Raw genomic sequence first — 13,009 nt, 5'->3', positions numbered from 1 at the left:
TCTTTCATCTTCATTTGCCTATACTCCAAAAATATTGTTGAAGATAAAAACAATGATGAACGAGTTAACAACCACACAATATCAAAGTCTCTTTGGCATACTGAGCTTAATTAAAACTAGGTTACGTTTATGAAGAAAATTATTGCGTCGCAACAAATACAGCCTCCATACAGTTATAACATGAAGTTGAATGATTGTTACAATAATTATAAAAATCACAATTGATAAAATAACTATTTCTGTAAGTTTTCTTATATATGTATTACACTGTTTATAATAAAACAAAGATAATTTTGAAGCAAACTTACCACAAGCTAGCAACACATTAGCAGCCTTTGTCCTTTGGGTCTGGCGATGACCCACATTTCATTTCCATCCAGTTCTTGTCTTGTTGTGTTGTCGTCTAACACGGACTAGGACATTACAAACTTGAATTCACCAAAACTACTAACTATTATCAAGGCCCTCTTTACTTTTAAGGCAATATTATGTGAGTAACAATGATGAATTCTTGAACATCTCTTATCTTCATGGCTGTTTTACTTTAAAAAAAAAACAACACAAACCCCCCCCCCAAAAAAAAAACACTAAAGGGGTGCATTACCTGGAGTGTGAACTGGTGTCAATGCTGTTCACAAAGGAAAAGTCTTACATCTGAAAATGGATTGCGTAGAGACAGCTTTTGTGTTTTAGTTAAAAACTGAAAGCAACATATCATATTCAGAGAGATGTAAAACTGAAAATATATTTTTAGTTAATATATTTCTTAAAAGTGTATTTTGGTACAATTATATTTAAGTGTGTTCAAAATTCAAAATTGGCACAAACATGCTTTTAATGTATTTCGTATATATTTCTATGTCGTACACTTCATACTTGGTATACTTAAAATATACTAACACAAATGTAAATATGTTTGAAATATACTGAGGCATTTTTTTTTCACTAGGGATTAGTTAGAATTTTTAAATCACTGAACAGTAAAATGGCCATTTGTGTTTTTCCAAACTGTATAACTTAAAACTAAATACGAGAAAATACAAAAAAATCTAATCGTTATGACTTGGATTCAAAAAAATGTCCTTAGTAGTCCGTCCTCCCCAATGTGTTAAAAATGCCAAGAGATGGACTTAAGACTCTCATGAAGCCAGAAAACAGAATGGAAGAGAAGAAGTTATAATGTTAGTATGGAAACACAACAATGAATGCTGTCATTTAGGCATGAGACTGAAGACATCTCTCTATTTTGATTTTCACCTCATCTCAGTGTGAAACACCTCCCAACGGACATTAATGCAGCCCTTCAGAAGTTAGGAACAAATCACTATCAAATACATCAGCACACATTTATATATTCATACAATGATTTTTTTTTCTGAATCGAATCTCTTCAACTGAATTACTGTTTTGTTTTTTTTAGGGTGTTTTTAAATAAAAGAATGGTTAGGAAAGCAGACCTTACTAATAACATTATGGAGCGCTGTGTTTACATAACATTTGCTTGCAACCATGGATCAATCTCAGAAATATGCAGTATAATAGCAAGTCACATTAGTTTTGGGGGTTTTTTTTTAGCAATGTGAAGCTCATAACTTCTAAATGTACCAACTATTAACTACCCTGACCAGAGTATATATTTTTTGTTCAAACCTTTACAGTAAATACTTGGGACAGTGGTCAATGTCGGGATTCTAAATGGGAGAGAAAACACTGTGTAATGCAGTTTAGCATGTTGCCTGAGTCAAGTTGTTTTTTTCTCTTTTTTTTGTAACTCATGGCAACATTCAAACAGTTGTCAACTTGTTTTTGCTAGCCCATCTGTTTTGTGAGAACCCACAAATCATTGTTTTGGCAGGTTTGATTGCTAAAATAAACTACTTTTACGAACTGTACCACTGATTCACTTAAATTTAAGCAAGCAAATATATATATATATATATATATATATATATATATATATATATATATATATATATCAATTACAATAAAAAATTACATTAAATACAAATCAATGTTTGTGGCAAAAAGCTCTTACGGCTGGAATGGGATGAAGTGCTGCTTGTCCTCGTCATCCATTTTGCCTGTTATGATATCTGTAACATCCATTACTGTGAAAACAAAAGAGAAAAAAAATATCATAAAAAGAAACAGGTTTTGACATTTTTAAGGCGAGGATGAGGTAACATGGGCATGTAAGATAGAGATAGTTGCACTGTAGGTTTGTGTGGAGCATAAAAAGCACTCATAGGTGATCTTAGCTTACTTACAAAATCTTATGACAAAAACAACTTCATTGTGAGAAAAAAATAAACTTTTGGACATTTTGTTGCCTTTCAAAATAAACATGTACCTTTTTTTAGCCATTTCTTTCTCCTGAACAAAATGGATAAGGCTACTGTTGCAAAGAACCCTGTGTACCGGCTTTTCTTTCTTGTCCAACAAAAAGTACTTCTTGTTCACTGTCTTTTATGCATCTGTCACTTTTCTGAGTAGATCAAATTATGCAGTTACGTCTGCCAAAGTAACTGACTGAATGTTTACTACCATTATGCATTTGTTATTTTTCCATAAAAGTACTCTTGTGACCATGTGTCTGTATTTAACTGTCATTCCTGGACAGAGGCATTGCTATTCATAATTTAGGATATTCTCAGTGATTTTATTCACAATAAAAAATACTCTTACTGTCTTTTTCTGAACAGTAACTATTGTTCCAGTTTCAAATGCTTGCTCCTTTTGATTTCTGTTTCCAATTGAAAGCACTACCAACCCTGTGCATCTGTGTTTAGATAAGTCCTGGAACGAGTTTCTGACAAAGTTATTGTTGCCAGGTTGTGTGTACTCTCTTTTTTGTTTTGTTTTTTAGGTGGGTTTATTCTGGTGTCTGCTTCCTGTACAGTATCACTAACAAAGCTATTGTTCCAACAGGCAGTATGTACCCTTTGTTTTTATCTTCTTCAGAAAAAACTCTTGGCTGAGCACTTCTGTGCTTTTTGTCTCTCTTTCTTGGACAAAGTCACTGACAAATTCATTTCTCCCATTAACAATGTTTACTTTTTATTTCCTCTCCCACAGACAGTTCTAATCAAACAGTGCTTTTTGCTTCTCAGCTGGAGGATTCTGGCTCTCCACTGTCGCCACATCCTTATTCTGCATCATAAGACAAATCAGTCCGATCAGACTGAGTTAAACATTACTGTCTTAACTGGACAGTATGAAGTAGAATGAAATCAATGATTCATTCAAATTCAGTTTGGACCATTTTTTGACTCTTTTTACCTGGTATGTAAGTTTGACCTGTTTGTCCTGTAAAATGTTTTCTAAAGAGCTTTCTACAAAGAAATGGAAAGTACAGGAATGACACAAAGGTCAAGCTGCACTTTCAACAATGTCATACAAAAACAAATGGACTGATGTCACACAGCCAGAGACATCTCCCCCGATTCCACAAGAGATGCATTAAGAAAACCATTGCTTTTAGTCTGTAAAAGCCCTCAGTATTTTACAGAGAACAGGGGGCACATTATTGCTGTCTATGCAGCTTACAGATGATGTGAATAAGAAACAATGCTAGGATGACCTCACATTTACTCCATTACCCAAGAGGCTACAGGACATGCATATTTTTATAACTAATGGTAAAGCAAGGCAAAGCTATAAAAGCAGAAAGAAATCTACATACTGTGCACAGTTGTAATAATGTCTAAAGATAAGCCACCAATAAATCTGCTTGTCATTTACCTTCCCTTCAAGAGGAAATGGGGAGGAAAAGCGGAAGGGGGGGAACCACTGAAAGAGAGACATAATTTTCTCTGTTGGACAAATGTGGGCTTGACGCCAATCTAATTAGTTTACTATACACCTGGAGGTTTGCCAGCAAGGGATTAAAAAACATATAATTCTTTTCTCTCTACTTCAGCAAGGCCTCTGAATTTTAGCCAAAAATATTTATTCAGTCAGGCAAGGACTGAAGGCACCACACAAATTATTCACAATGAGGTTAAAAAGATGTGCAGTGCAGAGCACAAACAATAAAGAACTGCTACAATAACAGTTCTTCTTAGCCTTCTTGGTCCATCTCTACACTAAAAGAGTGAGGCAGAAAACATAAGATTATCAATCATTGTTTTAGGCTGATTGCCAATGTGAGAAATCACCAAGACATCCAAGCAAATCAAAGCAGAACCAAATGGCTTCCAAACTCTGTGACCTTGTGGCCCAAACAACGCCAGCTAAACTTCAAGACAGCAAAGAACTGCACATTACGTTGTGTTTGTTATTAAGCAAACTCCCTGATTCTGGAAAACAGAGGCACTCTCTTTTCTTGTTCTATATGTTGGCAGCTCTGGTACAAGAAGCTGACAGTTCTGCTTTACATAATGAGAAAAAAAAAAAAGAGAAAAAAAATGAGCAAAAACATTAGATTACAGTGGGAACACAATGACAGGTTGAAAGATAGACAACATTTTATGATGTTCCAGTTGTCAAAGGCAGCTCTAACCAAATGGGCTTTTAGCCTGATTTAACTCAAACTGTTCTGGAAGTTTGTTTCTCGATAGAATTGAGCACTACATCTTCATGTTTGGGTGACTTTGTGGTCTGAAAGGTTAATTTGGCAACAATCAATCTTTAATGTACTTCAGTACTAAGCCATTCAGTAGTTTATAAATTAACAAACGTATTTAAATCCAAAGTGAATTGAATACCAGTTCCTATCAGTTTAAACATTGTTAACTGAAGTGCAATACTTTTTTGATTAGTGCTTAAAAAGTCTTATACAAAATCTCCCTGTATCTTTACATTAATGGGAAAAAAACACTCAATGACCTAATATAGTCAGACATAGCTTATTAATGGTGCAAAGACACAACACAATAAGTAGAGAAAAGCCATTGTTCTGAGTTTTAAACTGGTTTTTATTACTTCAATTCTCCACAATGTAGTGTGGATAAATAGTCATCATAATATCAGCCTGTGCAAAGGAATATATGGAGTGCAATTATTTTTGGCTAGGGATTTTCTAGTGTTATAGTGCTGTTTTTGTGCTAATGTATATTTAACCAGTTGGACAAAGACTCACACAATCTCGTGTTGCTCATGCTGAACACACATGGTGTTGCATAAACTGCTGAAGCTGACAGATATTATATAGCTTCAATTCACCTGCAACTCCAAAGGGTCTTCTCAGGCCTGAAGTCAGTTTCTTGGTGTTGTTATCCCGCAGCTCCATACGTCCCACTCTGACAATTTGACACACAAAACTGATCTTCTCTCTCTTTAAATCTTCACTGCCCAAGTCCTGCAGAGGAAGAAAAACACAATAAGGCTTTAAAGGCAGATGATGCCTTGAATTAGGAGTCTCAGCAAAATTACTTCTGTACATCGACACCGAAGTTATGGCAAAACATTTATGAGAAAATTGCATGTAAATGTTCAAGTTCAAACACAGATCAATTAATTTAACTTCCAAAAGTCTACATACCTTTGTAAAACAGCCAAACATTTCAGCAACAAGTAATTTCAGCTACTTTTGAGAATGTGCCACATTCATGTTGGGCTTCCATTCGATAGAGGCGACTGCCTCAGAAAATACATATAGCAAGTCTTGATCTTACTGAGAGAGCTTAACAAAACACAGGCTCTCTGCAGAGAGGCTCCCAATTGCCTCATAACATGGCTGAATAAACAGAACTATAGTCGGGCGAGCACATGGACACACACAAAATGACAAACGTTCACGCAGCCAAACAGACTCACTGTAAAAACCGCCCGCAGGTTATGAAGCTGGTCGATGTCTTTTACCAGGCCAGAGCTCGACCATTTCACCAGGTAGTTCTCACTGTGAGCGACAGACAAGAAAAAAATACATTTCCAATTTTCCCTCCAAAGGAAAGTCAGACTTTTAAGAGCTTGAAACTGTTTTTGACGAGCAAAGTGTTTTGCAAAAATATGCATGATTGAGTTTCGATGGATTTTACTGTGGTTTTATTTAAAAAGCATCACAAAGTAGTGGATAATGGTAAAATAGAAGACAATGGTTCAAATAAAAACCTAAAAATTTGTGTTAAGCCCTGACGAGTCCAGACCCTAAACCTTTTTTCAACAAAATATTTTAAGATATGCTAGCTACCAGCTTTGAAACATCCAGAGATCAAAATCCTGGCATGTTAATTTTGGCAAATGAGCTCAAAATTAGTCAGACTGAGTGGACAGTGTTACTTACTGTTTAATTTAGACTTTGACTAGGCATTTTTAATCGTCACAGTCCTGATGAAAAAGATTTACCGCAGCTCTTGACACATCTTTGATTACTTTTAACAAGTTCTCTTTAAGTGTTTCCCACTATTTATCTCCGTTTATCTGTCTTGTCACTGCTGAAGAAAAGCATCCTAATAGGATGATGCTGCCATCGCCATATTTTACCATCCAGATAGCACATTCAGGGTGATGTGCAGCTTTAGTTCTCCAACTAAAACTGCACATGACCACTGGATTTATACTGAGAGTAAATTCCACACTTCATTTTCAAACTAAACTGTTGAAGGCAGTTGATTTAACTGGATTTTACTGAACACGATCAAGCGGAAGAGAGACTGAAAACAAATCCAAGCTACACTTCACAAATGAGTGTTACTACCACTTTACAATTATCCACTGCTTTGCATTGTTCTATAACATCAGATCCTATTACAATACACAGGAATTGTTTGGGGTGTAAAATAGTGTTTGAATGGCTCATGTAAAATAGAGCACTTTAACATAAAACTGTTCATCATGGGGATACAACATTTGCAACATGCAAAAATGTAATTTATTCTTACGAATCAGTTTTAGAAAAAATAAGGGTCAGAGTTTTGCAACATCAAAAAAATTGCTTACAAAACTGCCGGTATTTTTTTATTTTTTGGGTCAGCAAAAATCCATTTGGCATGGAAAAAAAAATTAAGTTTCCACATAACATTTCCTAAGGGATTCTTATCTTGGGTTTAGCAATGACTACCAAATATGCATTTCAGTTGCCTGAAATTTAGGACTGGTGATAAATGCAAAAGAAATGTCCCACTGAGTTCTTAATCATTCCTATCATACAACTTTGATGTCAAATCCCTGAACCCCTCCTTCCCCCCCAAAAAAAACAAGTAAATCTTTTGACTGCAGGGCTGAACTGATGCTGTTTTGATGAGGACTGTGCACATAAATTAGAAGATAAAAATGAAAGAGGAGGAATCAGTAACCATGTAAGCTTATGAGATACCTGATAAACTTTGACTCCACTGGATCATACAGGGACATGAGAACCTCTGCATCCTCGCCAATCTTACACACCACATTCTTCAGAGTCACAAAGAGGGCGAATGCCGGAGTGGAGGCGAACTTTGCTTGCCTTGTGAGATCAATATTCTGCTTCTGAGACTGTTAGAAAAACAGAGGAAACGCTGTGAGTGTTTGATTTTCTTACCAAACATGCAGTTGAGACTTGAGGCTCTGATGTAGTTTAATAATAAAAAAAATTATGAGACTAACAAAAATTATTTCTTTCCTGAAAAAATTTGTCAGAATTCAGTGTTATACACTGTATAAAAAGTCTTCAAAGTCACATAATCTGCTGTGGCTTGTCTATAGTAAAATAGCCTACTATGTGTTACTTTGAATACACATCTAAAGTATGCAAGAACCTGATCATTAAATATTGATAAGGTCAACTAAACTGGCCAGTAAAGAGCTCTGATTGAAAATGTAGGATGAGAGACCACATGAAAGTGGGACACTTGGTCTTTTAGCACTCTGCTCACACTGCCACCAGGTGTGGAGAGTCACTGACCTGCCAAGAAAAGTAGATTGAGAATATGACTGAGATTATGTCTCTCTTTTATCTTTTATGTCTTTGTGGCAGGAGAGGCTGCTTGCTTTTCCCACTTCTACACTAAAGGTGCCAAAAAGCTCTGTTCCAGCTCAAATAACAAGAGAATCACAATTGTCTGTACAAAATAAAGTGCGAAGCCCTAAAAAGTTGAATGGCTTGAACATGCCTTTATGCATGTTTTTTTTAATTATTGCCCATTATTAATTTATTTTTTTAACATTTTAGGATCCCATTTATCAAATCAGGGTTTCAAATAACACATATAGGGTTTCTAACTGAAGCTGAGCTTATGATCCCTGTTGTTGGCATCTGTCATTTCAGTGTCAAACTTGACATGATCAGCATTTTAAAAAAGCTGCCTATTTTCCTACGACAGCCCAATTATATTTCAACTCTCAGTATTTTGTCAATCTAATGAGTGGATTTTCTAAAACAAATGTTTCGCACCTATAATCCTGTTGTCACATTATATTCAGTATTGAACTTATGTTACATAAGTTGACAGAGGTTGCCAACTGAATCTGGTGGGAAATTGAATAGAAAAAGAAGAATCATGGACAAAAAGGGGAAAAAGAAGGTGTAAGAAGTGCGAGGACAAAGTAAGTGAGAAGATAAGACAGGTAATGGAGAGCTAAGAGAGGTGAGACTGGAGAAGTAGTCTCCACAGCAGCTCTGAACATCCTATTTCTGAACATGTCATGCATTATCTTTTCTTACTTACATACGTATCATTTTAATGAATGCAAAAAAATATTTTTGTATGAAGTTTAGAGTACATGTTTACCTTCAAAAGTGTGCATTTCAGCATTAGCTGCATAGCAGAAAGAAAAGTATCAAAGGCTTTAAAGGGAAAAGAGGCTTAAGGGAGCTTTTTATAATATAGTTGAAGAAAAAGTGTTTTTTTTGTAAGCGCATTAGCTTAATTCCACAAACTGGCCTTCACACCATAAAACTAAATAGAATAAGAATGACATTTTTTATTACCTTATTCCATTTTCTACTTTTTACTTTTAAAAACCTGATGATTCATTGTTGTAGCTGAACAGAATTGTAGCCTGACAACAACCTGCATCATCTTTCTCAAGATACGTCTGGGTTCTCTGTAAAGAGTCTTGACAGTATACGCCAGTGAAAATAATTAAGAACAGCATCCAAGTTAGTCCGGTTTTATTTAATGCTACGATCGAAGAACATTCACATTAAGTACGCATAGACATGACAGGAAGAGTTGGGTTTAAATTATTTCACTGTGGATGTTGGAACAATGATAACAATATATATGTCTATCAAAGTGAACTCAGCATTTTATAATTAAATGAACTCGATTTACCGCTGGCTTCTTCTCTAACGCCATCACAGATATTCTTTTGGTTGTCCTAAATAAACAAACTTCCTCTTATTGCTCACCTCACAAGATATTTCCTGACAAGACTTGACATGAAAGCTTTTAAAAGACGATTAAGAACATATTTCTAATGAGGAAATTGTTACACAATATTAATTTGCTAAACAATTCACAGAAGTCCTTAACAGAAGTTCTGAAAAATTTAATTATGAAGTTGTAGTTTTGCACCATGTTGTTTCTCTTTAAATTGGTTTCGATTCAAAAGGAACACCATAATCCTCCCTTTGCTTACCTTCTCCTCTTGGATCCGGTCCTCAATTTGTTTGGAGGCCGCCTCATGTTCTCTGAATAGGCTGACGGTGCTGGTGAGCTCTGGGTCCAGAATGTTTCCATCTTTGTCTCTAACCACCAGATCAAGATCCAAGTATCTTGAATAAGGAAAAGTCAATGAACATATGTCAAAACATGTCAGGACAAAGGACAACAAAAGGCAAAACATATGGTTGCATTTTTGAAAAACAAACAGCGTGTTGTCACTGTGTGCTCCCAGTCAGCTCCCTTATTTGATGCTCATATAATTTTCCCCTCTGTTCCACTGTTTTCTTTCAAAGCTCGTCAGGCTTTTCTTTCTCCCTCCAGTGTTTCTGCTCTGGAGGGACTCGGCAGAGACAACAGCGGGCTGCCAACATGCACCTAATGGTTTTCTTTTTAAACACATCAGTATCTGCCTCTGCAGTGGCAAAAGCAATATCTCTACAGGACCAGGATTTAAAGTTTCATCACAGCAGCAGAATAGAGCTCCACAAAACTCATTGCCAAACAATTTTGTTGTCTTACTGCAGACACAGTGAAAGTCATCACTTTGGAGTTTGCAGAGGCAGGCATACAGTGGCTTCCTACAGTTGCATCTTAATGAATATGAATGCTACTGAAAAGCTAATTTGCTTCAGGAATGTTAAACACTTTCAAAGTAATATGCGATTTTTATTTTCATCTGAAAAGAGGAATTTGGACCCCTGAGCTAGCCGTTTTCTCATTTCATTAAACATTTTTCCTTCCACAAAAATGTCATTAATATGCTTGGATACAGAACTATGAACACCAAAGAGGTTAATTTTTGCAATAAATGTTTAGATTTTTCTACTTTTATGAAATATTTAAAGTTTCTGACCAACTAAATTTGAGATTTTCATTAACTGTACTCCACAATTATTGAAATTAACAAAAATGAACAACTGAAATATATCCTTTTGTGTGTAAAGAATCTATGCTGTATAGCTTTCACTTTTTAAACCTGAATTATAAATTAAGATTTCAAAGATATCCAAATTTAGTGCCCTATACTTCCACATTAAAGAAGCACATTTTCCAGGAAGCTATATGCAAATTTTTACTTCTTCTGAAAAGAGTTATTATAATCCAGCACAAGAGAAGCCTAAAATCCTTAAACAAAATGCTTACTTGTTGCCGTAGTCTATCTTGGAGGTGACCTTCTGTTTGAGCTCTGTAAGCTCATCCTGCGGGAGGGTGCCAGATAGGATCTGTGACCGCCATTCGATGAGGTCGTAGATCATGTCACGGACAGAGTTGAACATCTCGCGCTTGTCCCCCTTTTAGACAGAATATTGTACAACTATCAGACATGAAGAAACTAAATGCCAAGAAATACTAAATCTTAACAGCAGGTTAGCCACTTTGTGCTTAATTTCTGCGAGGACATAATCCAATATATATGTGTCAAAATTGGTACAGCCTGATAGATATTTGCACCATTTTTTTTTCAGAAAAACAAACATTTGCTGTCTCTGTGTCCTTCAGTGATGTGCATTAAGTATTTCTTGTTTAAAATTCTGGAAAAAAGGATAGAACTTTGTCACTTACTTCAAAAGTTATGCATTTATTCAGGTGTACATTTTGCATAATGGTCCAAAATTACTTAAATTTAACCTTCATGTACAAGAAGCAAACAAATAAAAAAAATAGACTAACCATTTCCATTATTTAATACAAAACAAAAACATCCAAAATCCATATTTAAAATGCTGTGTATGAAAAACAAAGTACATCTTTGGTGCTTCAGTGGGATTTATGAAGGAAAGGAAAAAATACAATTATCAGCAGGGATGTCCACAGATATAAAAACAGCTGCTACATGCATCTGCAGCATAACAGCAGTTCCTATAAGCTCCAGAGGACACATTTATATTCTCACACACAATGATGGAAAATATCAGCAAGGAACTTATAGGGGAAAAAATTACTGCTTCGCGTCAACATGAGATTATTTCTGAACAATATGACCAAGGAATATGCAGAGAAATCCCCTGGTGAACAGAATCGGGCAGCTCTGATAAGTGACTGGCTAGTCAGAAACTTTGCAGTTTCTGCACTTGTTCATCCTTTGATGTTTCAAGCTTTGTTGTGGAATATCCTGGATATGGAAAACTTCACATTCTTTTGAATACACACTGCCGTTTTTGTAATGCTAATCACAATAATTTAGCTACTCATTAAGAGATGCTAAGTAACTAAATTAAAGTTTGCCATTCTATAGCAAATGCGGTTATTTACAAGTGAAAAGAATTTAAGACAATTGCCATTCTTCCTCGAAGTGAGGATCCAAGTAAATGTTCAGGTAGTGAAATGCTCAAAGAAATGAAAAAAAAATATATTTATAGAAGAGCTGTTTCTACAGGACTCCGTTAGCATGTTAAATTGATCGGTTACTGTAAAGTTAGAAGAATATTTGACTAATGTTGCTAGTTTTGGAAGGATTGTAATGAGAATGTCTGTTTTCTACAAAAAGAATACTGCAATAACAATTAGCTCCTTGTGTGCCGGAAACAAAATACAGCACCTTAGCATAAACAAAGCAACTATTGTGCACAGCGGTAGAGGGTGATGATGCACCTTGCATTGCATAATGTATTTCTTTGTATAGTTGGTTGAAACAGAGACATACAACAACCAAAACACATACTTTTAGGTGAGAAACACAAAGCAAATTTATTTAAAAATAGCCGAAAGAGCAAACCGCCAATGGCCCAGTCAAAGTTCAGATCCCAACTTGATCAATATGTTGTGGGGGGACCTTTAAAGAGCTGTGGCCAACGTTTAATGAAATAAATCAATGTTATAAAGAAGCATGGGTCTTAATTCATAAGGTACTCTTTGTTTTTCAATCACATCTTTTTTTCATTATGGCTTCATATTTGTTTAATAGATAATGAGAGAGGAATCTGCTGTGTTTTGTACACTTGATGCTTGACTTAAAAAAAAAAGAAAGGAAAAGCACAAAGAAGTTCAGATCCTTTTTTATTACACACCGATAAAAAAATGTCCTAGAGCAAAAATAGTATCTTTCGTTTTCCACACTTCTATGCTGTGCATGCAACATGAATGTATGTAAGTGAGTGAGTGAGTGAGTGAGTGAGTGAGTGAGTGAGTGAGTGAGTGAGTGAGTGAGTGAGTGAGTGAGTGAGTGAGTGAGTGAGTGAGTGAGTGATGAGTGAGTGAGTGAGTGAGTGAGTGAGTGAGTGAGTGAGTGAGTGAGTGAGTGAGTGAGTGAGTGAGTGAGTGAGTGAGTGAGTGAGTGAGTGAGTGAGTGAGTGAGTGAGTGAGTGAGTGAGTGAGTGAGTGAGTGAGTGAGTTAGTGAGTGAGTGAGTGTGAGTGAGTGAGTGAGTGAGTGAGTGAGTGAGTGTGAGTGAGTGAGTGAGTGAGAGAGTGAGTGAGTGAGTGAGTGAGTGTGAGTGAGTGAGTGAGTGAGTGAGTGAGTGAGTGAGTGAGTGAGTGAGTGATG

General features: G+C 35.8%; 1 protein-coding gene across 2 annotated transcripts in view; it reads right to left on the bottom strand.

Annotated features, from left to right (window-relative positions):
- dock1 (dedicator of cytokinesis 1) overlaps positions 1 to 13,009 on the bottom strand; it is a 200,497-nt gene that overhangs the window by 162,827 nt on the left and 24,661 nt on the right. For both annotated transcript variants that reach the window (XM_055042817.1, XM_055042818.1), the window contains exons 6-11: positions 10,671 to 10,819; positions 9,502 to 9,637; positions 7,256 to 7,413; positions 5,758 to 5,839; positions 5,164 to 5,299; positions 2,036 to 2,108 (exon numbers count right to left, since the gene is read on the bottom strand). In XM_055042817.1, coding sequence (XP_054898792.1) covers positions 2,036 to 2,108; positions 5,164 to 5,299; positions 5,758 to 5,839; positions 7,256 to 7,413; positions 9,502 to 9,637; positions 10,671 to 10,819 — 734 coding nt within the window. The remainder of the gene's footprint in view (positions 1 to 2,035; positions 2,109 to 5,163; positions 5,300 to 5,757; positions 5,840 to 7,255; positions 7,414 to 9,501; positions 9,638 to 10,670; positions 10,820 to 13,009) is intronic.

Source organism: Poeciliopsis prolifica, unplaced genomic scaffold, assembly GCF_027474105.1.
Source record: "Poeciliopsis prolifica strain line A6 unplaced genomic scaffold, Auburn_PproV2 SCAFFOLD018, whole genome shotgun sequence".
NCBI classification, from domain to species: Eukaryota; Metazoa; Chordata; class Actinopteri; order Cyprinodontiformes; family Poeciliidae; genus Poeciliopsis; species Poeciliopsis prolifica.
This window is presented reverse-complemented; position numbering and strand designations above follow the sequence as displayed.